General features: G+C 38.7%; 1 protein-coding gene across 3 annotated transcripts in view; it reads right to left on the bottom strand.

Annotated features, from left to right (window-relative positions):
* Nucleotides 1-27,014, bottom strand: part of FBXW7 (F-box and WD repeat domain containing 7) — a 164,303-nt gene that overhangs the window by 53,152 nt on the left and 84,137 nt on the right. Inside the window, exon 1 of one of the 3 annotated variants that reach the window (XM_005014698.6) lies at nt 23,934-24,286. The exons of the other annotated variants lie outside the window; for them this stretch is intronic. Within the exon in view, the coding sequence (XP_005014755.1) occupies nt 23,934-24,080 (147 nt within the window). The 5' untranslated portion in view covers nt 24,081-24,286. Of the gene's footprint in view, nt 1-23,933; nt 24,287-27,014 lie in introns of those variants that run through there. 3 annotated transcript variants of the gene reach the window in all.

Here is a 27,014-nt window from a genome sequence, read left to right as displayed (position 1 = left end):
CACCCAAAAGGACCCCAGAAATACACTGTAGAATTTTCTTTTTCATCTCTGCTCATGGGAAGCCTTCACATTTCCATGTCTGTGTATCACAGGGCTGGCCCAGGGCTCAGTAGGGACAACAAGCCATGCGTTTGCCACACCTGCACACCACAGAGCTGTTGCACCACCTCCTCCTCCACCTTTAGCTGCGCCAATGGAACAAGCTACTGCCCCCACAAGAGAACCAAAGGATCCATAAGAGAGTTTTTACACCCACTTGAGGCGGAATTAGCTGGGTTAGCTCAAATCACCCACTTAAATTGGCTGACCACCCCAGAGCTGGAGCAGGAAGGCACGCACGACCTGCTCTGCTGGCTCTGGTGAGGCTGCAGCCGCCACCGTTGGGGCGGCAGCAAGCAGCGAGGGGGATATGGGGGTCTCCAGAGGCAGGGACTCCTGCCAAGCAACAACCTTCAGCTGGTGAGCTTTAATCGAAGTCATGACACCAGCACAAACAGTCGGAGGAGGGCACTTAGAGTGACAGAAAGGCTCTGTCTACAGACATCTGCTCTACACATACCACGCGCGGACGCCTGCGCTGAACACCCTGGGCAGTTGAAAGACCCCCAGGTGCTCTAACACATTTCTGCAGCAGGTTACTGAGCCCACAGTTCTGCTGCTCTTTCATCTTCTACACGCAAAAAAAAAAAAATTACCGTGCAGCTTAAATCACTTTTAATAGCCTTTTAAACCTAACTAACTTTGCCTAAAGCAAATTGAGCATTTACAGGATGCCCATTGCCAGCAACGCTGAAGGGAGGGAAGAACTGGCAGAGGCAGAGGAGCAGCACTGGGAAAAGAGGCAGAAAGGAAGACGGTGGGTTGAAGGCATAGGTGTGCAAATAAAGCCTCCAGCCAGCAAAGAGGGCTTCTGTTCATAACCTCTTTTTTGAGGTTTTGTACTTTTGTACAACTGAATTTTAAGCCAGAGGTGCAAAACCAGAATGCTGGAGTTTATAAACTCAGGGGGTGGAGGAGAACTGCCTTCAGTTGCAGAGCTATCACTCCAGGGCCTGACTTTGGCCACCACTTCCTTGCTGTACTGCAATGCACATCAAGACCTAATGAATTATATTTGATTTAAAGGACTAAAGAGCTGCAGTTAACCAGTTCTGACCTTCACTCTTGCCAAGTGCATCGTGAATGCGCTTAAAATGTGGAAGCTGACCAAAGAACAGCACTTTACTTGCAACTCAGATCACATACCAATCCCCACCTTAATCTTCAGCTTTATCAATGTAATTCTAAACATGATCACTGAATCACTAAGAGCAATGACTTTGCAACATGTTTTCTGTAAGTGTAGCTCATGCCACAAAGCAGCAAGAGCATTTTGCAGCTGAGCAGTGTTGTTCTTGAAAATCTCTGGATGCTTTGTAACTGTTCTTGAAATAAAACTCCAGGCAAACAGTTAAACAGTTACAGAGCATCTCTCAGCTTGATTTCCTCTCTCCATAACAAAAATTTGACCTACATTGTACAGACATTTGTTGGCAGGTCTGGAGTCAGAGCTGAAGGTGACTTTCAGACATGAGCTTTAAGAGCCGCGATAGCTTGCTGCGCTGCAGGACCAACACCCACAAATACAGCCTGCTTCAGTCGTACTGCCACAGCACAGCCTGAGGACAGAGGCAAGATCATGCCCTGTCCCAAGCACTGCTGTTGGGGCAGTGGGGGGAAAGCGAGAGGCTGAGCTGACAAGCTTTTACATATGCTTCTGGGACCCTCTGATCTGCCTTTAGGTACACACAAGATGTCCCAACTCCAGACACAAACTTTGCTCAATTATCACTTTAGCTCATCCCAAGCAGTGCAGCGCCACCAATACTGCTTGTATGTGCGTGTAATGGGTTGGCTTTTCACTGGATTCGTATAATTGCACAAAATGTAAAACCGCCTCGCAAAATGCAGATTATTTTCCCTTTCATAAAATCGGGGATTTTACTGTTTGTTCACTCATCTGTTTTGGCAGCAGCTCTGATCATGATCACTGTATACAACCCTGTAATTTAAAAAAAAAGACCAGGAGATGCTAAAGGAAACGAACCACAAAGTAGGGGCAGCGGGATAGCACAGAACATTTCTGCAAAAGGAAAGCAACAATGAAGTGGGGGCGGCAGGACAGTATATAACATTTTTGCAAACAATCCATTTGTCACTTCGATGTACCAGGGTTAATTAATATTCTATAAAGGTCTTCCAAACGCTGAATACCTCTCAAGTTCTGAATTCATGGGGCTGACCTTAGACTTTCTCAGAATGATTTTTAATGCAGTCTGTTATCAGCAAAACCCGTTTAAACACATGTCCCATCTGCCAGCACCCCATTTGCAAAAGAGCTTCTTATACTTGCAGACAGGAAAGCTTCTGCCTGCCTCCCTCTCTCCTCTAAATACCAGCTGTATGGTAATGAGCACAAACAGCTGAAAAATACTGCACAGTAACAAAGCTGGTACGAAACGGGCAGAACAACGCTTCCACTCAATGAAGCAGTTGTAGCATGAATTTAGCAGATTAGCTATTGAGCAGAGGTGGGGGGAGGCCTGGAAAAAATGTAAAGGGTCTGCACAGATAGCAAGAAAATGAAAAGAGACCAGAGGGGCACAAGCTACCAAAGGAAAGCCTAATTTCTAAAGTACTTTTGTTGAACCGTACGAACCAATTCTCCCAATTTTCTAAGGCTTATTCCTTGCGTACTAATGATATGCCAAATGCTATTCTGATTATTTGCAAGTTCAGTTTGTTTTTAAGGGAGGCAACTTGTTAATGAAAGTTTTCCATTCATTAACAAATCTCTTCATCGGCTGGGGGCGGGGGAAGCCCTTAGGAACAGAAACACGCTCTCCTCCTGCAGTTTTTCTGGTACTTGCAGCATGTGTGACCAACAAGCACCATATTATCTATTAACTTTTCGCATAATAGCCCTCTCAGCCTAACCATTTTTGAAAAGCGTTTTTTTTTAAATGCTGACAACATCCATGCCATCCTCCAGACGCCAACAAGCTCTTTGCTGGATGAGAGGAAAGGATACTTGCTTTAAGAAAATTTGTGGGGAGCCGCATTCATCTGAGCAGCCCATGCGCGTACGAGGCACGCAGCTGAGTAGCTGTTTATGCGAGCAGCTAATTAGATACACGCTGTTTGCATCAAGTCTAAAAATTGCACATGCACTTTTGCACTTGAAATTGCATGCATCTACTTGGCAGGCCCAGAAGAAGTAGGCAGTTTTGATGCATAAAGCCGACAAGAAAACACGCTTGTTTTTCTTGTTTGTGATTGCCCAATGGTGAGTGTTACGAGGGCTTTTCAAGAACCGCAGCCAATGCTTTCTAAGAAACAACATGGAAAAAGATGGGGCACGGACACTGCTCAGACAAGCGCTTTGTCAAAAGTTTAATATGTGTGGCTTTTTTATCTATTTATTTTAATTCCGACTCTAAAAGCCTTAATATTTCAAGCCCTCAGCTTCCTGACATTTGTCTTTTGTGGCAGTAAGGCTAGTGAGGTAGTTTTCAAATATTCATCTAGTAAGACAGACTAAAAGAAAAATACAGTGTTGTTTCTAAAAGAGGTGAAGAGCGAAACTTAGCATCTGAGGGAGAAAAAAAGATATTACCTCTACGGTCATCATGCAATTATGCATCATAATGCTCCCCAAAAAGCACATATAATCTTTTAACCTTTACACATCACACCTCGGGAGTTAAACACACATACAAAATTGGCTGTGTTACTGGCTTCTTATAACTGGTGATCTTAAAATAAACAAAAAAAGAGAAAGCAATTTTCTCAGGGCATCAAAGAGCTTGTCATGCAGCTATACAATGGCATACCCAAATGACATTTTTATTGCTCATGTCTATCATAACCCCATAACAAATCGAAGGAAAAATCACTATTGAAGTTCACTGGAAGTCTCCACCTAATTTCAAAATTTAATGCAGGTCAAATCAATTGAATTTCAGTAAAAGAATGTGTACTTTGATCTTTCCCGGAGAATTCTAGCACACCTTACAAAATATTTTTCATATTTCAAGCATCTTAAGGACATAAGAAATAGTTTATCAAATGACAAAACAGGTAGCATTTCACAGTTTTGTACATTCAGAGATGAATAAAAACAGTAACTCATGACTAGTTAACCTTAAAAACACTTAGCAGCTGAAAAAAATGTTACTTTTCAGCCTATGCATTAGCAGTCATTATAATGACTCCTGTAATTTTCTCTACTTAAAAATTGTCATAAATATCACTCTCAGTTCATATATTTGAATCTGATCTCTGAACTGTTTAATATGCACCAGGATAAAAACAGTTTGCTTTAACACATTACGTAACTGAAAGCATTTGGTACAAAGCAAAAGTAAAACACTTTTTCTATGGAAATATGATCTGCCCAAGCGACTTTGGTTCCTTCCAGATATACAAATTTTTTCAGCTCGCCAGGAGGAAGGCCCCTGGTACAACAGATGTAAGTGCCGTATCTAGATAGCATTTGCTATGCTACTAACTTGCTTATCATCTTCAAGTTTACCTTGCTTATCATCTTCAAAGGAGCCTGAGCTCCTCAATACCATTTTTTAATCTTTCCAGGCTCAGGTCCTGACCTACAGACTGGGATGCAAACACAGAGTCAATAAAGAAGGAAAGCCCCACTTATTCTGGAGGACTTTCACTTGAGAAATGCAAGATTTTTGCATGTCCCATATGACTCATATGAAATATTCTAAGATTCCGTGTTTTACTACTTAGGTATTCACAGCAACATAATCAAAGTTGCCTACAAAAACCCTAAAAAATTCTGTCACAGTATTCAAGAGAAAGCTTGCTACTGCAACTGGCAGAGCTAAGCTTCACTCTCCCCGAAAGTTTAACCTCAAAATCTTTCTTGTTGTATCATTGGGACAGAATAGCAACTACACTAACTGGAACTCTGTACTAAGAAGAGGCTGGAGTGAATGTTGTCTCTGTTAACTAAACCATGACATCAGAAATAATCATCGTTTCAGACCACACATCCCAGAATGATGACCCTTCCTTGTGCAATGGCAGTTTCAAGTGTGAGCCGGCGCCTGCTTTGGATACCAACTTCTTCTGCTTAAGCAAATACACCAAACATCTCTAGCAGTTCAGCTCTGCAGGGCCTCAGACAACGCACATCCAACAGTTGCCTTTAACAAAGAGGTATCCTCAAATGTACTTTAATATCTGAAGCTAAAAACAAACAAAAGTCGAAGTTGTTCTGTCAATACCCTTTTTGTTTAAAGCTTAATTACAGTTTGCCAGCACTTGCAAATAAGTTCCATGTGCTTCTAGCACATGGAAACCTTTAAACACCAACAGTCCTGAAAAAATACTGATTATCTATATTCATGAATATAAACAATATTCAGGAGAAAACAGTGACTCACTATAAACAAGAATGATCTCAACTGTATTGACATTTCTGGGATATTTCTTTAACTTGAAAGAATTCACATATTTCCCTTAAAAGGAAAGCAAGTACACAACAGATAAAGTAATATTTCGGCTTGTGATCTTCGAGAACAGGTTGAAGAGATGAAAATACAGGAAGATTTATAGACAGCACCACACTGCCCCTACATGTCCACTACAGGAACACCACCACAAGCTGCAAAATGCGAAAGAATTTACTGAAAGTGAACCAAGGTAACCATGTGAAACTCTGTTCTTATTCTTATTTTTGTATTTAACAGTCCCCCCCACAATAAATAAATAAATAAACACACAGATAAAGGAAGAGAATTAGAGTATCACTACAGTGTATGTTATATTTTAAAGGACTTTGAAATACACGTTTAGTCCATTCTCTTAAAAAAAAACTACCTTGATTACACAGTTTTTTACAATAACACAAACAATTCAGTTAAATAAAACTCTTTCTCTGAAAGAAAAAAGTACATACTAAAATGGATATCCTATCAGAGTTTTAAGTTAAGAATGGAACAATAAAACTTCCATTATCATAAACACTTACTGGCATGGGAATTCGTTTATGAATGTCTGTTTATGAAAAGCTATTTCACACTTGTTTATTCCCTTAACTTTTAAAATAATACAATTTTTCCTCAAGCATCCTGTTTCTTCTGATTTAAAATTCAATTGATACTTTGCATGCAGTTTAACATTAAACTTGTCGTTCTCATTGGTGTATGGCTTTTGCTTCGGGTAACATTAAGTTGCACTTCAGCCAGAGACTTCAGATTGGTTAAAAAAATAAAAAGATGTCCCATATTTCAACGAGTCAAATTCACCAGATTAACATCAGCACAACCACCAGCCAGACAAGCCCACTCTATTTGAATGGGGATGACTTTTCAGAGCATGACTGCATAGCTGATCTATAAAGATCATTTCCCCTAACTCTGGGATGTACTAGTCCAGGGTATACTCCCACAGAAGTTTAGACATATGACAGTCCTAAATTCCCACTTTCTATGCTTCTTCATACCATGTATAACAGCATTAAGCGTGACTTTTTCGGCTAAATATTTTCCAAAGAGTGTTCTAATAGTTTCTTCTGTTGTGCTTGCTGATTTGTTGGCTTAACTTTCTCATAGAGACAACACTTTGAGAGCTGTATAAAAAAAAATCAGTACATGTTTGTATCTTGAAGTCAAGACACACGTAGAGTCACAGATAATTTCTGAACATCTCGGTAGGATGATATCAAGATGTTTTCTGTGAAAACTAGAAAATTTTGATTACTACCTTAGTTTTGGGTAACCTTCTTGCTGATTTAATCTGACAGACTTTTCAGAAGTCAGAACTTAAACCAAATACAAGTACAAAAGCAAGAAATGCATTATATGCTGGTGCAAGTAAATCCATAGTTTTCTACCCTCTTGATGCAGCAGAGCTATTCAGTTGCAAACTGAATACTAATCTTCAGAAATCGCTAGGACTGCCAACCCAATCTTCATCCTGTTCTTAAACTACATATAAGATGATATTTTTGTGATGATTTTCTGAAGAATAACAATAAAATAATAGAAGGTATTACGTCTCTGAATATTCTACAGGCACGTAAGCAAGACAAAAGCATAATAAGCTGTTTCGTATTTCACTACCTGTGCCTTGCTTGCACTTGAGAAAGGTTAGCCTTCAAAAAAAGGAGGAAAGCATGATAAAAGTCAATGTATTCAATAAACAAATTTCTTAAACGTCTTAAAAATTAATATTGTCTGTTTGTGTGTAGTACCGTTATGTTACAGTTAACAATTTCTATCCAGACCTGACACAAGTCTTTTCCTATTTTTCTTCATTCATGCTAATAATATATAACAGTATACGCTATAGAATCATTATATATATTTATATACAAGTTGTTTGGAAAAGCTACCTAACATTTTCATGTCCTCAAATTCAGGGATTACTTTTCTGCAGAAAATCCATGAAACATAGAAATAAATTGCAAAAATTAATTTCTATCTCTTTTCAATTAAGATTTCAATATTAGAAAAATGGTCTCTGCAGAAAAGATTACTACAGCAACTTGTGGATTTCCCCCATATTATGAAATCCCTCCCTAGCCCGGACAAAGACTTGCTGTGCCTCTTAGCTCCGTCAGTGATAAACCAGCATAAAAGGGATGCCAGGGGGCTTATGTAACATCACTGGGAGCCTCCGTTATATTTTCCATTATGAAAACAAAATGCCTATACATTGAGGCCATAAAGCAAACCACTGTATTGCACAGAAGCAAGTATTTTTTAAAACAACTAGAATGGCAAAATTTGCGATTTTTAAAATTCATGCTTAAAACATGTCATGTTCTACAAATGTTCATATGGTATTTAAGATAAGCATAGCCTTAAGTAGAAAAAGTGCCTCAGAAAATCTCTTTTGCATATAAAATACCCTAAATCTATTCTGTCCATTACACTCACATGGTAGCTGTTTAAATAAATGGTACACCAGAGCTCTTCCTTCTATGTGCACTTTATTAAATCCATGGGACATTTTAGATATGCTATGGTTTGCAGGAACATCACAAATGTCTCCCTGGGTCAGGCCAACAATCCATCTAAGCTTAGCAGAGTCTGGTGATAATTTAATTTTCATCACAGACTAATGCCATGTCTATTAGACTGTTCAAGTCACCTGCATATAAGCACAATGTTTTCAAGGAGGAAGAGGAAAAAATCAAGTTTGGACTATCAACAGTCACAAAAAAGAGTAGGAAACAGCTCTCAGAGTGATGTATTTCAGAAATTCTTGCACTTAGAGATGTCAAACCACTGTGCAATTTGCATTCATCACAATAATGGTATAAAAAGGACACATAAGTGTGAGCTCACATTGTTTTTAGTGTTTGTGTGGCGCCGTCGATTCAGATTGTACTACGTTCCTGTAATTGTAACACTGTATGTTTACCCATATACCATGTATTTAGCAATCCAGCTTACGACGACTTCCGGCACAGCTTCTTCACCCAGATCAGGGTAGTACATCCCCTTACTAACCAAGTGTTGCAAGAAAGTTTCTAAGCAAAAAAGATCATAAGTAATAGCACAGAAGGTTTAGTAAAAATCCATTTTCCTTAACCATAAAGACAATATCCAAAGGATTCTCTACTAACAATAGAACAACTGAATTCAAGCTTTTTCTTCTGACTACATATAGGTAGAAACAAAGACTTAGACAGGCCAGATGTTTTTCAGAAAACTTTGAAAAACAGTTATTTCAGTGACAATTTATGGACCATCATGTGTTTTATTCTCTCTTCTGGCTAGTCATATAGGTTTACTGAGTTATTACGTAAGTGCCAATCTCCATCCTATTAGGGATCTTTCCCTTAAAAGAAGCATTCAGAGCTTTCACAGACTATCCCAAGTTGGAAGGGACCCAAAAGGACCATGAGCCCAACTCCTGGAAGGGAAGGGAAGCTTGCACTCAGAGGAATGACCACGCCCTCTTCAGAGGTTTCTTCTCTACGAGGTTGCTACTCAGAACTTGGGTCAGGTTAATCAAAAGACTGAAAAAAATGGAAAGGTTAAGAGCAGGGGGTTGTATTTCTATCATACTGGTGGCACCTAGAGGTAAGCTCTCCGTAACTGCAACCAATCCAGCTTTGACTCAGCAAGCAAGGCATCAAACAACATTAAAATAGGAATGAGTGCATAGGTCCAATGTCCAACACATGGCGTCAGGCCTTTTTATGAAATAATGAATTCTCAAACAAGTCATGATGTATTCTCTGAAGAATATATCCCTGTTTGAGAGACTTCACTGCCGAATCTACGGTACCACTTTTTAAGATGATATAAATTTCTTGTCAGCTGGGATGGCCAACCAGGGAGTACTACATAAATAACTTCTATGACCACAAAAATTTTTTTGCTGACATACCTACACAGAAACAGCCCCATTTCCAGCAATATAGCTCTGGCTGCTTGGTACTATAGCCAACCATTTTTCTGCCCTGTCTTTTGTCAGTCTCACCTCCCATATCTCATTTCATTTGCAGCCAACAAAGCAATGCTGTATCTATGACACAAGCCTGGGATTGGTGTGGCAGTGCCTACTGCTCTTAACCCTGCGGTTACTGTAATGTCACTAAACGTCCTCTGAATCTGAAGCATCCACTGGAGAAGGAGAAATGCTATTTCCCTCCAAGCAACCACTGTGAAGTTACAAATTGCACCTAAATACCACACAAAGATCAAGCTGCGTGTAGATGTGCTGAATCCCTCAAAACTTACATTTACATTAGCCTACCAAATGCCCCTGTCCACTTCTAATTTTGGTTTTAGGTGAGAAAAACCTTTACAGATTTTTCTATTTTTATGAAAATAAACACAACTGTTATTCAGAGCTCAAACATTCTCTTTCTTAAATGAAGATAAACTAATTTTGCACTTTAAATGTAGTGGTGATTTTTCAACACCTAATGAACTTTGTTTTACAAAGTAGTGCCCTCAAATTCTCCTTACAGAAAACTTCTACGCGTCAGTATTTCAAATTCCTGCCTATACCTTCCATTATGCCTGCATGGAAATGCTGTCTTTTCCCAAATCTTGATCCAATTAATACTATCTGGACTCAAGAGACAAGAGCATTTTCAAAAGCAAAAGTACATTTAAAAAAAAAAAAAGGTGCCTATATCCTATGTAATTTCTTTCCTCATTCCAACTAAGGATATTTATATATAATCATGCAACATAGGCTAATTTCAGTTATCTCCAGTTCCATTTATATATAAAAATTGTATCTAATAAATATATACAATTGTACTTTGGACAGCAAAATCTAAGGATTTTGAAATCCTCAGATTTGAAAACCTGATTTTGAAACTATTTATTAATGAGATAGCCACACTGGAGAAACAACTGAATTTCACTTGGACAAGAACAAACGCATTCCTAAAGGCTCACTGGTAAGGAAGGTCTCAAGGGGGTTGTGCTGTTCCTAAAGGAATTAGAAAAACACGGAGTTGTCTTTGACTTTGTGCTAGATGCCTTCTAGAACAGGGACTAGCCACAATATTCCAAGTGTCTAGCTCCTGAAACATTTTTTCTTCAGTACTCCATAGACCTTCAACTGTCAGTTGTTGCAGCTTGAACCATGGACAGCATTCAGTGCTAGCTTTTTTATTATTATTATTATTTTCCATTTATTTTGACAGTAAACAAACAACTTCTGCTTTTCCAAGTCAAACAAGAAAAGAAGGAAATTTGTAGCAGCAGCTGTTTACAGGCTCGGAGAATATGACAGCATACATCCATGAGGTGAAAGGAACAAGACAAGGAAAGAAATAAAGTACAATTATTTTTGTTTCCAGATTTGCTTATAAAACTGCTATGTAAAACCAAACCTTGGCTCTTGTCTTCCCTCTTGTCAGAGGAAGAACAGGAACAGTGTGCTAAAGGTAAGCTGGGGAAATTTACGCTTCTGTTATTTTTAGGGTCAGGAAGCAAAGGACGGGAGAAAACACATTTATAATACATTAGAAGACGTATCCAGTGTTTCTCCTATTTAAAACTTTTTCCTATTGAAAACTAAGATTTCATATAGACTGAAAAGCTCTGATTTATTTGAAGCTAGAGAAAGATAATTTAAGGGGAAAGAAAAATGAAAAGGGAGAAAACTTCAGGTTTGCTCTCCTAGGATAATATTACTAAATTTACTAATTTGTCCATTTATGCAAAGTAGTCGCCAAGTTGCACTTAACACAGTCCAGATAAAGCCTGTGTGTTTGATACAGTTTTTGATGTCTATAACAGACACAAATAACCAAGGGCAGACTCTTTCAAAGCAACAATGCTGCAACTTATTGGCAAGGAGCTAGAAGGAAATCTTAAACTCACACTGAAGAACAGCTCCGGAAGAAAAAGAAACAGCATCTATATCTGTGTATGTATGCTGAGCATTATTATTAAGTAGTATTAGATAACAAGATGCTATGACTCCCCAGTTCCAAATGCAAGAAAGGAAGCAATTACCTACTAGCTTTAATATTGCACACTACTGAATGAAAATTATATATTGTATTTTAAAAATAGACCATGAAGTTCTCAAGCACTGTCAAAGGAATTCAGAAGTTCAGAAAGGTTTTTAGCATATTTATAAGTAGCAACTGACATTCTTTTAGAAATACAAAGATGGTTGCATATATTAGTCTTTTAATAGGGCAACAGCTTTGTGATCCGTGTCATTACATGCTTTGGAATGCCACATCCAATATCTGACACTCTTATTCTTCAAAGACGACATACATTTGTATGTCCTCTCCATGGAATGCATACTGATTTTTTTTTTTTTCTGTTCTTTGAGAGAAAATAAAAAAGCCTATTGATAATGCTGAGATAATTCGAAGATAGGAAAAAAAAATAGTTCAACAGTATACTCCTAAGGTACCTACAATATGGAGGGGCAACATATAGGAAAAAAAATGTGATTTGTTCCTTTGCTTTCATTTTGCTGGCTATTTTGCAGAAGTAATTTTTCCCACTTAGTTTCAGCATTTGTTTTAGAAAAAGAACTTAGGAACATCTATAAAGCAATACAGTCTCTTCCAAGTCCCAGTGTTTGAATTTAATTCCCTTTCTCTACCACCTCCTTTCTCTCCTCCCCCAAAGAAGTCTCCTCATAAGCTATAAAAGGCAACACCTCAGGTTCTCAACTGTTTAGTCTGAGTTCTCCACAGAATACTCGTTCACCATATGTCCATATACCATCAAAACACAAAATATTTTTTAAAACTCTGAAAAGTTAAAACTAGTAAAGAGATCAAAGCTTCGAATTTATGCCAAATTAGAAGAACATGAGAAAAACTGGTCAAGAACAAAGTTGGTGTTGTATGCTGCCTCGAGCAAGGCATGAAAAGGCACAAATAGGTGCCCAAGCTTTGTGGTTCTGAAGGCTCAGAGACACAAACAAGCTGAAATTAAGTGTAGAGAAACAGTGGAAAAGAGTTTAAAATACATTTTAAACTACTGTTTAGAACTCTACTTACTATATTTCTCAATAGTTGCCGCACATTTCACCCCAGTGAGGTTTGACCTGTGTCAACATAAAACCTTTGTGAAAAGGACTATATTTACCTTCTTCCATATACATAAGCGTACAAATAAAAATACCATACACTATGTATAGACAGTCACTTGTTAAAATATGTAAAAAGACTGCACATTCTGGTGTTTATATCATGAAGATTAGAGTTCTCTCTTCACAGAGAAGACAGTTCAATTCAAAGATTTTTTTTGTTCAGTAATACTGTTCACGCTTAAGTAGTGCAAATCTGAATTACAAATCTTAAAATCACCAAGAAAATACAACGCCTGAGGGCCAATTATTAAATAACATCTCAATTTTTATATCAACATATATACACAGAAGACAGACAACGCTAAGAGCAAATAAACACAGATGTCTCTTGAAAGATTAGTTTTATTAGGCTTGCAGTACCTATTATGACTGGGTAACTATGTCTGAATAACCTCAGGGGACGTAAATTGTCTGCTGAAGCCCAAAGAATATGCTGAAAATTTTCAGCAATTATGAACTCGTCCGTTCTACATGTCCACTGCCAGAAGCTGCCAATGCTACCTGTTTCTATAAATTAGGTCCCCAAAGTCATAAAGGCACTTCAAATTAACGGAGAGGCGCGAGTTATGGTTTTTAATACTCCTGCACTTCAGCGACCAGTTTGAATTTTTACAGCATGTTTCCCTCTGCGTCAGGAAGAGGAAAAGACAGAAATCATGGCGTGTGTGCTGGTGGAGGGGGGGGGGGCAAAAAGCAGATTTCCACACCTGCCTCTCCCTGCTGTCATGTTTGCAGGAATGGATTAGTTCCCTGAGGATGTCTTAGGTATCTTCTATGATTTACTTTCACCACGAAGCAGGAAGAAGAGTCACTTCTGATGCAAGCTCTACCTAACTCAACAGAAGTAAGGCTGGACCTGCTAAACACGGCCATAAACAGACAAATATGCAGTATTTCTGGACATCCAAGACATTCACTTGTGCCCCCAAATTAAAATGGGCCAGCACTTCAGAACAGGAAACTATTTCCTCTTGACCCTCTCAGAAGTTTGGATGCCTTCCCAGAAATCTCAAGACCGGCGTGGGGCTTAGTGCTGCGTCTGCAAGACAGCTGCATTCATTTTATATCGGGCACTAAAACGAGAAGACATCTGGATGCAGCCCCTCATGGGAATGCGCAGAACAAACCAAGGGAGACAGGTTGGGAAGACGCAATATGCTGAGGAGGCGCCAGGTCCAGAAAGTGATCTACATCAATCCACTGCTCAGAGCAGATTTGACTCAGTAAGGCGGCAGGATATTCGGACCGTTTGGAAAGCTGACTTTAGTTACCAACAGGAGATCCACAATCACTAGCACAGCTTGGAGAAAGGCTGCTCAAGCTGTCTTCTCTGCTTTTGGGAGGTAATGGCTATGGCTCGCTGAAGTTTGCCCCCCATGATGACCAGCTCTTTATGCAGCAAGAAAATGGGAACAGAGAAGAAGCTAAAAGAAATTTACAGTAATTTCTCTGACATTTAAAATGGAACATTGCCAATAAAATTATAAAAAGCTTTCTCTAACACATGGGGCTGGGGAGGCTGTTTCTTAAAAACATCAACAAACCAACCATAAAACTAATCTACTTCTGCAATTTTAATCCACATATTCCATATGAGCTAGGCACCAACCAAAAAAGCTGCTATTACTATAATCCATTTTCTTTCTAAAGCGAAGAAGTACTGCTATGGACATATGTCCTTAATAAATCTGGAAATTAGTTTCAGCCCCCGCATTAATTGCAATTAATGTCAAATTTTTACAGTGCAAAGTGACCTCAACACATAATGATATTTTAAGCATGATGAGAAAACTAACAATTTCTACCAGAAGCAATTTTATACCATTAGATAAATCTCAGCCAGCAGTAGCACTGACACAATAGACCCTGCCATAGGCTAAAGGGATGATGTAGCCCCACTTTCTCTAATTTGTATAATTATTTTTTAGCCATGTGCAGCATCTGTTAGGTAATCTTACTTATTTCTAGTGTCAATGGGAGTGGAAACTGCAAGGAAGGGGCAAACAGATGTCAATCACATGAAACAAACAGAAGATTAGTATTCTTTAAAACACATTCCTCCTAAAAAAAAAAAAAAAAAAAAAAAAAGGTTCACAAGCATCTATTCTGAATGCTATTCAAGGAAAAGAAATTGTTACCAACTGTGAGAGTTTACTATCTGCCTGGTGATAACTAAGCAAGGGTAAGGAGTGAAAATTGATTTACATGTAGTATTTTAATACTTAAATTATTATATTTAAGCCTAAATGCTTGTGCTTTAAAATTAATTACTGGCTGCTACAGCAGCCGTATTTTTATAATTCTTCAACCTGATGGTTTATCTGGCCTAATTAAGAAATATTAGACTAGCCAGCTACAGATAATTCCTCGTTTCATTAAAGGAGGTGCGTGGGCAGGAAGGGTTTTACCAGAACAGCGTGCAGCATACGCAGAGAGACAAAGGAGAGGAATACTGTGGGCGTAAAAAGGCAGGACAGTAAAGAGAGATGCTTTAGAAAAGCTATGTGGACAGAACAGGCACTAGACAGCAGCAGACTTGGTTGATAGCTTGGTATCTAGATGGGATTTGAAGGTGGCAAGGCAGAAGAAGGGAGAGACACTGAGGCCATGAAAAAATTCATGGTAGGAATCCTGTCTGAAATTTCACTGACAACGAACCACAGGAGAAATGCAAGACGGAATGTAGTGGTGCTGCAAATATGTTAAAATTGCAAACATTCTTGCCAGCTGCTGTGGTTATCATGAGAAGTAATCTTGTGTTAGGGTTTATTAATAGCAACATGCTTTGGAAGAGACTGCCATTTGTACTTAGAGAACACCGTATCGTGCAGATTCATTTAGAGCAAGAAAATCTTAACCATTTAAGTATAGTAGTAAGCCTACCTAAGCACAGAGTAAGCAGAAAGAATGGGGCTAAAAACATACCAAAAATACCTTTGCAGCATCTGCTCTACTTTCTTTTTTCCACCTAGAAAGTAAAATTCCGCTGGGAGAGGACCTTCAGAAAAGGAATGGCACTGTATCACCTACATACTACTGGCCGGTGATCCTAGAAACAATTTTCTCTTTCTAGCAGCTAGCACACCTCTATTTCTACTTTGTCTTCTGTCTTTCATCTCTACAAGCAGTAAGCATTCTGTGCAGAGGCAAGGTTGTATACAGCTTTAAGGATAATACCAATAGTAAAATCTGTAAATAAACTTATCTTTTTCAAGACTGTGATTGTGTATGCAGAGAGAGAGATTGGGGCTTCTAAATCATACAGTGCCTTGTGAGATCTTTCCTCATAAGAGCAGCATGTTGTGATCAGTTCCCTTTATTACATACTAACTACGTTATAGGCTGAAATATATGCTGACTACTGAGACTGGAGTCAAATGTAATCTTAGAAATTCCACAGAAAGGTACATATGTTGAAATATCTGGTCTCAAATTTGCATATATTTACACACTGGATTCCTAAAATAAGTCTTTCACCTTCCTGAGTCTTCCACACACAAGTTGCCTCCTATTTTTCAACCTTCAAATAAAATTCTATCTTGTATATGAAAAGCAATGCAGCTTATACAAGCTTAATAAATGATCTGAAATGCAGCGTGGATTACAAATTACAACACAAAACACTTGCTGTCTTTGCCATATTGTTACACCATTCCCTGAAAAAACATTTCCTTATCTCACAAAGAACTTTAACAGATAAGCATTTACCAAGTATTTGTTCCATTCATAGTAAGTATAAAATCAGTTGGGTTAATAAAGCTTTGCTAAACTCAGTTTATAAGGAAAGATAATACACAGAAATATGTATTTCGACTTTCAGTAATACTTATGCATTTTAACTCAATCTTCTTCTTTCCTCCCTTTATCAATCAGTTTCGAGCCTATGGATTTGGTGTTTTTGGAATACCCTAGAATATGATCTACAAAAGAAACGAAAAACAAAAGAATTTTACAATGATTTGCCTATTAATTTGAAATGTTACAGTAGTCACAATGTTATTAAAAATCAGATTTTGTGCATCATCTTGCACAGAATCAAATTTTCTTACAACATGCACAGCCAGCACTTGCATTCCACAAATCCACATTAAAAATGTTGTACATGGTTTGCAATTCCCAACTGAAGTTTTAAGATTTATCACCCTACCTCATAGACTGCATGTTCTACTACCAAAATCACATCCACTTGACAGGTAACTAGAAGTTTTTCTCAAGTGTGATCAAACCACACGTGTTCTACAGCCACCTCAATCCTCTTACCAAGAAGCCTTGTAATCCAACCAGTTACTCAGAAAATATTTTCAGGACACGATAGATCAAAAGTACAGACTTCTTTGACTAAAAGTCAAAGGGAAAAGTCACAGCAGCTGCAGTGCTGCTTTACTGCTTTTTCAAGCAACTGAGTAACCTTAAAAAATACCTGAATACAGTTTTGAAAGGTGCTACTCTTGCCCCTTTTCAGCATTATCCCTATGCAAAATTACACACAATGATTTTAACATGAAACGAAGACTAATAAGGGTACCAGGAATGCAGATGGAGTGAAAATTGAAGAGGAAAAAAGGGCCTGCTTTTAACAGAGGACAGATTTCAATGAGAAACTGTGGGGGGAAAAGCAGAATTAGGTCTAAAACTGGAAGGAGGATGATTGAGATAGAGCAAACCAAGGTGTAAAGCAGAGTTTTGAAGAAAAACACAAGCTGAGCGATGAAACTATGAAGGGGGTAGGCTCCTTGGTCTGATGAGTGGAACTATTATAAGCAGCAAAACCATCGCTCTCTGCCAGTGACAGTCTGTCACATAAGAAGCAATAACCAATTGGTGTGCTAGGCAGCAGAGACCTGTGAGGGAGATGCTAATGCTACAGCCCGGCCTCTGCCTCACCTGGGTGTCATTCCCATTTGGTTTGGTTGGACTTCCACTCAACAGCTGGGAAATATCAGAACAAAGAAGGCCGGTTAAAATTCGTTTGCCTTCTTTCTGTTTCTGCATAACGAGTCAGTCCTGCACAATGACCCTTTCCCATACCCGAATAGCTATGTGCAGGAAATTACAAGGGCTTCGCTTGCTGTAGGAGGACAAGAAGTGTTTACTTAGAAATATAAGGGAGTGAATAAAAAGAAAATGGAGATTCATGGTTAAGGTGATTAGGTTTCAAAGCAATAAATGAAGTATTTAATTATACATTTCATAACTTTCCCTCAGGTATATCAATCAACGAAGAGGCAGCTGGGTCAGTTTATGGCATCGCTGCTGTCTCCTGTTCCTTCTTTTCTTCTGCTGGCTGTGGTAGCCTCCATAGCTTGACACCATAAAACAGACCGACTTTAAGAAGATAAAGAGCTTTCACAAAGGCAATCCAGCATGTTTCAATAGCTCAGCTTTAATAACAATAAAGCTTTTTAAAGACATCTAAACAACCGGGCACAAAAGAATAAAATTGCCCAGTCAAGCCTCATTCTGACACCTCCTGAATTTAAGTGACTGACTTCAGCATCTTCCTAACATGCTTTTAGCATAGGCACCTGCACATCAGTCTAAGTAACATTGCTCACTGCACGAAAAATAGAAGTTTTAAACACATCAAAACCACACACACACAAAAAAACACTTTCTCTTCATGTTAAATACAAATGAGTTTCTTACTGCTGCTTTTATCTTGGCCAGAAATAAGTAGTACAATTTAAATATAAAAGCATTTCTCAGAGACAGTACGGTGACAGAGGATCACTGAATATTCTGAAAAAAACAGTCTCTGGGAGTGTTGCAGTGAAGATTAAAAAAATAAGAACAGGCAAGTTTTCAGAGATTGCCCAGGTATTTTTGACCCAGTACAGCAGGTTAGACTAGATGTGCGCATTCTAGCTAGCAATTTACTTTTTCCCCCCATGAGACAGGAGGAACAGCTGTTTGAACAGCAAACCAAATGCTCCCTCCTACAAATGGCTATCTTAAGCCCAGAGCTTCTGTAGCACCCCACAGAGGTAGACAGGAGCATGCTTCTGCATGCATGTAGTTCTGACAGAGCCATAAACACTGGCTACCAACTGACTGCCTCCATAGATAAAAAAGAAAAAAGGTGGACAGTGGGGTGGCTTAGTGCACCTCCCGTAAGCACAGCCTGGGAGTCCCTGGGGAGCCTCAGCTAAGCCTGGCCAAACCACCCCAAATTAACCACAGCTACCTTGAGTTAGCCAGGGAATTGAGGACCTGCCTAGTGTTTTTCCACTTCTGTAATTCCTGTTTTGTTTCCTCTCAAGTACAGAACTGAGTCAACTGTTTAGCAAGCCCAATGAAGGAGATAATTGAAGAAAGAACAAAAAAAGAAAAGGGGGGGGGGGGGGGGGGAGAAGACAACTGCAGCCTGCCACTGCTCCACATTGAGCAAATAAGCAACAGACTGCTTCTCCTCAGGGCTAGCACCTCACTCAGGAAGTACTTCAATTCCCCTTGTGAAAAGAAGTTTCAGAGTGAAGATACTGCATTTACTTTTTTTTTTTTTTAATAGGAAGTAGTTCATTATTCAAGATTATTAACATTCTAAAGTAAGTTTCCCTGTAGTCAGTGTTAAACAAGACTTAGGTTTGCCCCTTTCTCTAACTTTTCAGCATTCCTTTCATCCCACTAAAACAATGTAAGTTACACTTTTAACAGAATGAGAAATAAAAGCTCTGTATGAATGGCTTTTCTGAGAATATTTTACTTACAGAGCAATGGACATCCTCCCTTATGAGAAACAACCTTAGGGGACAAGAACAAACTTCTCATAGATATCAGCTGATCAGTCCATGATCCGTGCTTCCATCAGGGTGACAAATTCTGACACAAACACAGAGAGTGAAGTAAAGGCTAAATCAGCTTTGAGAGAATAACTTGTGACAGCCACTTAAAAAAAACTTCTTGCCACCAGCAGCCACAATGCTGGTTACCTGCTACAAAGCCCAGAAGCAAGGAGTCTCCTGCAGAAGGCACAGGCACGTGGGAATGCTCTTATTTGTCCAATAGCAGACACATACTCATTTCTCCTTAATGCTCTTCTGATGGTCTCTTCTTAACAAATGGTAAGGAATTACAGGGAGGGAACACTTTGTTCACTTGGGCTTAAAGAGAAAAATAGTTTAGTTGGTTTTCATTTTATTCAGGACCTGATCCGAAGCCAGCTGAAATGCAGAGAAGTACTTTCCCTAGTTAAGACGGGAGGACACAGCATTTCCCAGAAGACTAGATAGTTTTTGGTTCATTAAGTAACTTCTTGCTGTGATCTATGAAGTAACATGCTTTACTCCAGCAAGAAATACAGTTTGTTGCAGAAAATGTCAGGATTAGATTTTCCTGAAACACTGAAAGGACTATGTGGCTGAAGTGCTGGCACAAGCAGTTACTTTGATTTGACTAACGACAAAAAGGGTGGTTTTGGTTGTTTTAATACAGAAATGAAGGGATAAATCACCAAGTCCAAATGAGTGAAGATGTTTGCACATAAGGCACATCAGTGTTTGAAACAACTACGTGCATACTAATCAAGCAGAGGCAGGAAAATGAAGTGGCATCTCACTCCAAATGCTCTACTGCAGTAACAAGTCGACCCGTACAGTGTGCCACGCATAAAACCAGTCGATGCTTTTACATATAAAACTGTCTACAAGCTGGCAAATAAATCAATCTTCAAATGCTTTATCTTTGTTCACCTCATGTACAAGTACATCTGACAAAGGGAAGCATTTCACTAATGAACTGAGTTGATGAATTGCCTGAATTTTGTCAGATACATTTTAAGGGTGAAACAGAGAAACTATTCTCACGAAATGGCACGGTATAAATGAATCTCTGCTGTTTCCGAGAGCAAGGCCATTGGAAATGGATACATTTATTACCTCAGCTTTTCCAGTTTAGAATACCGCAGGGTGCACACTGAAACTCCTTTGCAACAATTCAGCTCTACTTTAAGCCGCTTGAAATAGAGAAATGATGCAAGTGCAAAAGGCATTTTCACAAATTCTTCGGCTTATTACTGCTTCTCAAAAAATGTATATTCAATATGGTGAAATTGTTATATAGCAAGTTTTAACAGTAACAAGTACTGGAATTTTCAAGAGGAAATGTGGAAATTAAAGAGGGAAGCAATCTGTTTTTAAAGTACAGCTTCTGAATCTGGTAAGAATTAGAACAGTTAGAAAGGAGAAATACTTCCATCATTAGTGGTTTAAGAACAGCCTATGGGGAAAAATCATACAGTTAATTTACAGACCAATTCATAACAAACTGAAAGCATTTACTATGACAGAGAAAATAGAGCACTTGCTTTTGAACATACGTGACATGCATGACTGTCTCCTAAGTATGTTCAGTGATCAGCTGCAGTTCGAGCTAAGTGACATATGATATCTGAAGTGTGTACTAGTTAAAGGGCTTCACTGCTCCTTCACAATATACAGCAAAGTCCACTTCAGTGCCTACAAAACATACGTTAACAGCTAAAGAGGACCATAGCTGTGTTTATGTTTGACGATCCAGCATCAATGCTTTCAGCAACATTTTGAAGGCATGCACGTATTTATCATGCGAGTACAGTGCTTCTAGAGCTATGCACAAAGCTATTCTCAAGAGCTACACAAAGAATGCTAAGTAATACTATTTTTAACTGGATTCCGATTAGGGGTATTGCAGGCAAGTGTTTTAACTACATGAGCAAACTGACAAAATGCATAGGGGCAAACTGTTAAGTCCTGTGACCATTTATAGTACCCTTCTTGATAGAAGCCCAATATAACTAATGCAGAGGATGCAGAAGCTATGGGTTGTCAGCTCCCCTAACGGAAGTAGTTTTATTTCCAGGGATCACAGTACACATTTTAAAGATGTTTTGCTCGGTTTAATACACGATGAAGTAGGAGAAGGAATGAGTTCAAACAAGGAGAAGGTCGATAATGTTTAAGCCCTGTCAGTGTTTGAACAGCCCAGTCATACACTTACCAGAGAGCAGTCAGTATTGGTATTGACACATTGCCTGCTCGTAACTTAGAAGCAAACCCTAGCCAATGTTTTAAAGTATATCAACTTGAGGTCTGAACATTCAATGCTGAATAATTCAATGCATCACTTCTTAAATGAAGAGTGTAAATTAAAAAAAAGAGTTGCACACCAGAGGAGTTCTGACACAATCTTCAATTTTACTTGAAAATACTTCTTTGGTTTTAGCTACATTTAATAAAACGATATATTTGTGTAACAAAAGCATCGATCCTCCCATCTGTTGATACCAAAGTGGGTTTTATTTTTGGATATGTAGAAATGAAAACGCAGACCTTTTATGCAGCCAACGCATGCTACCATGGAAGGAACCCAATATGGTGATCGCTGAGAGCTCTACGCAGGCTTTGAATACGTTGCAAGGCATGAGAGTAATGGTGGAGCCTCTCATCTTTTCCACTACCAGCTGCCATCAGATTGAGAACTAGTAGTTTCAGAAGACAAGTAAAACTTAAATTGAAGGTAAAATACATGCTTGCAGCATTTATTAATTTCCAGCTTAATCCTAAAGATAAAAGTAGATGCTGAACAACTTCTTAGGACTCTTATAAACCTAAAACATCCAACTCATGAAACTGACTGCTCAAACATGATTTTAGGACAGGACAACTGAGAGACCGTGATCATTTTATAACAATGGAATTTCTTCAGAGAACTGCTTTTTAAATCGTCTTTTCATATTTGCAGTAAGCTAACGCGTAGCCACACTGCTCACTACAGAAAATACATACGCAAGATTAGCATTTCCATGCTGACAGCATAACTTTTTAATATTCCCATTACTTCTTTAAAATAAGACTTGTGTGGAACATCTACTAAACTCATGGAAAAATTTTTATTCTATGTTGCTTCTATGCTTTATCAGAGACAAAGGAACTAGAACTATCAAAATGTATTCCGAATGCTTAGTTTCAGGCAAACCATTCTCAAAGCACACCAAAAATTTGAAAACGCCTATTAAGAGATGATTACTTTACCAATTTCAACCCTGTGAAATGTTCCTATTCGCCATCCAATGAACACACAAGTAGTATTGAATTTCAGAAAAAACATTATTTTTTGTGAAATGCAACCATATGACAGAGCGCTGTATATACACGTCCTAATATTTGCACTGCTGCAGGTTGATATGACACTGCTAGCCTTCAATACATACCATGTATCTTTTACATACAAGAAATGTTCTCAGATACTCAAAGCAACACAGTAAGGAGAAATCAACCTTTCAAGGGCAATCTTGTCAAATTTAAATGTCATCTATGATTTAACTACATAAATTCACTAAAAAGGGGTATTTAGACATTCAAGGGAAGTCAGCACATTTGCAAAAGCTGAACCAGATTTTAAAACTTGGCATCAATAAATGGAGTTAATATTTACTCAGTAGCAACAGAAAACTTCATAGTGTGGGGAATATTCATTACGATGAATAAATTTATTTATAGTTCTATTGAAAAAAGTTCCAAAAAGTAATAAAGACAAAAAATTAATTTGACTTTAGAGAGCATGAGCTCAGCAATATGTAAATCACGTAACAGAATCATGATATAAGTTGATTTGCAGCTTTTTTAAGGAATTTTATATTAGGTACTGGAGAGAACAAAACTTAAAATACTTTTTTCTCCCCCTCATATTTTGTGTTTTAAGAGCCACATTATCCATATAGTTCCTGAAGCTGTAGCATAAGACCCGTGATAGTCTGTCAGGCTGGGATTGTCTATATATAAACTATATCGCAACCTCCACATAGTAACATGCTATTTTTATTTTCTGTAACAGCAAAAAATTTTTATCTCCACTACTGAGTTACTACAGTATTAAAACCATATTTTAAGAATTATTACTAAAAACATTTAAATATTAAATGAGTTTAAGATCTCTGAATTCTCTACTTTAGTACCCAACTGTGCCAGTGCAATTCAGAACTGCACTCAGTGATTGCCTGCAACTAAAATCCTACAGCACCTAAAACAGCAAATAAGAGTGAAGTACAAATTTAAGAATGCACTTCTTTTTATATATTTTTTTTTCATCTACATGGTTTGCACCTATAAAATAATCTCCGACGTGCCCCTGTAAATGAGTAATATCTACGACAAACAACACGTGGATTTTAATTAAAATGAAGCAGAAAAAAAAATGTGGAGATAAGTGACCCAAGGGCTCTTCTGTGGCACCCCGAGACAATACGCTGTACAGATAACTATTTCTTCATGGGACGAATGCACCATGACAAAGCACTAAACCACAAGCAAAGTGATCAAAATTCAGGTTTTAAAGGATTTTACACTTACCCGCCTACGGCAGAAGGGCAAGCCCTGGGCAATGATGCTGATGCTAAATATCTTCATCACAGTTTGGTGTGGTAGAGGCTCTTTGGTACTTTTAAGATCAACAGGAACCAAGCCATGGTTTATGGCAGTTTTCCCAGGTTTGGACATTTTACTGTTCTTACTCTGTCAAGTCTACTAATAATGCATGAGCATTGCTAAAAAACCTTTGCTCCTAAAGTTGCATGTTTTCCTTCAAAAACGGGTTTCAAAGTGGCAATCCAGCTCCCCACAGCCTTCTGCCTTTGTCTCTCAACCTTCTCCTGCCAAGTGTCCTGACCTGTCTGCTGCTCAGTGAAGTGCGAGCTATCCTAGTATAGACAGGAATTGCACGACGGAGGGGCAGGCAGACTGCTCCTGCCAGTCACACAGCTGGTGGACCTCCCCTGCCATGTCAGGAGAACCCTTCTCTGAAAAGGGATCCGGAGATTAAAAACCAAGGAGAAAATCATGTAACTGCCACAAGCTTTCAGTGCCACAGACGTTAACGCATGTGCTTTAAAGGAAGAATTTTTACTTTATTTTAAATTGGTTTATTTTATGAGCTGGTATTGTCCTTTCAGAGAAAGAATTTAAGGAGACTCCAGCCTTCACACTGTAATGGTGTTACCCCAGGACCAGCCACACCGCTTTCCAGGCAGGCTTCTTCTGGAGGCTTTCAATAAAAACTTGACAGCTAGTGACTCAAAAGTTACCCAGACTTTGCTGTTTCTCACCTCCGCAATCACAATGTATTGCTAAGTCTGGAAGTTTAAAAATGAAACGAAAGAAAAAGTAGGAAAAAATTGGAGTCCCCCAAAGTGAAGATACTGGCTTGAAATGTGTTTTTATATTGTTGGTTTTTTTTGGAAATCAGAAGTAAGACTACAGTTTTCTTCCTAGCCCTCCTTACTGACGTACAGGCAGCCCAGCCTGCACCCCCCTTGCTCCCTGCTGCTGTGGGGGCTTTGGCTCTAGGCACCGGTGGCATTGAAGCGTTCTCCCCTTTTCTGGCGGGTTTGCATGCAGGCCCCTTCCATCACACTGGTGGAAAGGAGAAGGGCACAGTCCCTTCTCCGTGAGGAGTGTGGGAAGAGTCACCTTGAGTTTCCCAGCTAGTTTTCCTTCGCCCCCCTTCCTGCAGGAAGGTTGTCCCCTGAAGGAGATGGAGAGAGGCTGCTCTCAGCAACAACCCCAGCTGAGTGCCATTTTCTGGAATAAGTTGTTATTCCACCAAAGCACGCTAAAACAGCCGTGTCTTATTACTCAGATTACCTGCAATTAGTTTACTTCAATTTTAAATCATTTTTTGGTACAAATTAGCTTCCCTACAATGCTGTTAGGTTCCCACAACCCTATTCAACCCCTATACTTAAACGCGGTTCTTAAAAATGTATTCAAATTTTGAAAACCTTTTTGAGCAAAACTAAGTAGAAAGAGACAAAAGCCTGTGAAAATGTCTTATGAAATTACTGATAAAAGATGCAGAAAGCCATCAAAGCCCTTGTACGAACTGAGCCAGTATAGCCCAAAACAGAGTGAATAAATGACCATTAAGAAATCTTGCGTGTCCCTTTATGCACAACCCAGCAAAGATAATTAACTGTATAATTATGTAAGGGCAAAAGAGGGAGTGTAGTAATGCTTTAATGCTTGAAGCACAACACTGTAACTTGACAAAAGACAGCATTAAAATATGCCTGTATTAGCATCTCCACTTAGCTCTTTGTTTCCCCTTCAAAAAAGCCAACCTGTCATCATGTTTCACTTGCATATAAAGGGCCTCCCCGACTACACATTTACTTGTTGAATACTTTTTACAAAAAAAAAAACAAAACAAAACACAAAAACCCAAAATGTTTCACTCAGTATATATACATTTCAGCAACCATTTACTTATAAGAAAATGCCTCTTAGAGAACTTTAAATTTCTTTACAGATGATGCATGTGGAAATGCTGGGGTAGAATGCTGGATGGCACAGTGTTTTCATCCACCTATTTTTCTTTACTACTATTCCATTCAAATACCATTCCAAAGCAAGCTTTAGATTTAGATTTTCTTCTAAAAAGACCTCCTATGTTTCTTTCTTTATACTTCATCCTATAAACACCAAAAATCAGTTTATCATTAGCTTACACTTAGCAGCGGTATCATCAGATCATCCTTTATAGCTTCATTCTGAAGGACTTGGTACTTTATACAAGTATTAGACTTTAACTTGGCTAGAAGACTTTGGAAAGGTGTCTTAGGATTTCAGTTTCACTCAGACAAGGAAGCCTTACTGAAATACTCCAAAGAGGGCGCAAACATGGCGTTTTATTTCTGCCTTGAAAGATTGAACAGAGGAAAAACAAGCAACTCACACTTCTCTATTGAAATATCTTTCAAAATAAAGCAATAAATCAAAGTTTTCAATTTCTGAGGTACCAGTTGCTGTCTCAATTGTTCCAGCAAAGTGGGAAGTTTACCAAAATGTATTTCTATTAATGTAATTTAATATTTAAATAGTGGGTATGTAACGTGACAAGATGAGACACAGTATTTATCAAACGCACAAAGCAAGCCTCAGATTCTAGTTTAAGGAATAAATAATTTCATTTAATCACATACAGAAATACATGCATGTGTGCTATGAGAAACTGCTGAAAAACTGTTTTAAGAGACTGTCTCATTGCGCAATTGCTGAGAGGAAGATCAGACAGCGTGGCAGATCGTTCTATTTTAATACCAGCCACTATCAGTTGGTATCAGAGCCTAGTAGCATACCAGTGTACAGGCAGTCTTACTCCTCCTTTTAAACAGCTCGTAACCAATGTGGAGAACAGGGACACGACTCGGTCCGTTTACAGTTCTGCATGCAGTCGGGGAGCCAGGCGTTCTCCCAGCTCCACTCGTGGCGCAAGGCTCCTGTCACAGATTATTCTTGTTCCTCTCCCGACAGAGCTCTGATTATCAGACCTCACTTTGCTGTGTGGTTTGAGGTAAGAGTGCCAGCTTATGTCAGTTTTTCCTCAGTAACTTCCAAACATTCACAAACAGATATTCTAAAGTAAATCCACGGGGA

Source organism: Anas platyrhynchos, chromosome 4 (genome assembly GCF_047663525.1).
Source record: "Anas platyrhynchos isolate ZD024472 breed Pekin duck chromosome 4, IASCAAS_PekinDuck_T2T, whole genome shotgun sequence".
NCBI classification, from domain to species: domain Eukaryota; kingdom Metazoa; phylum Chordata; class Aves; order Anseriformes; family Anatidae; genus Anas; species Anas platyrhynchos.
This window is presented reverse-complemented; position numbering and strand designations above follow the sequence as displayed.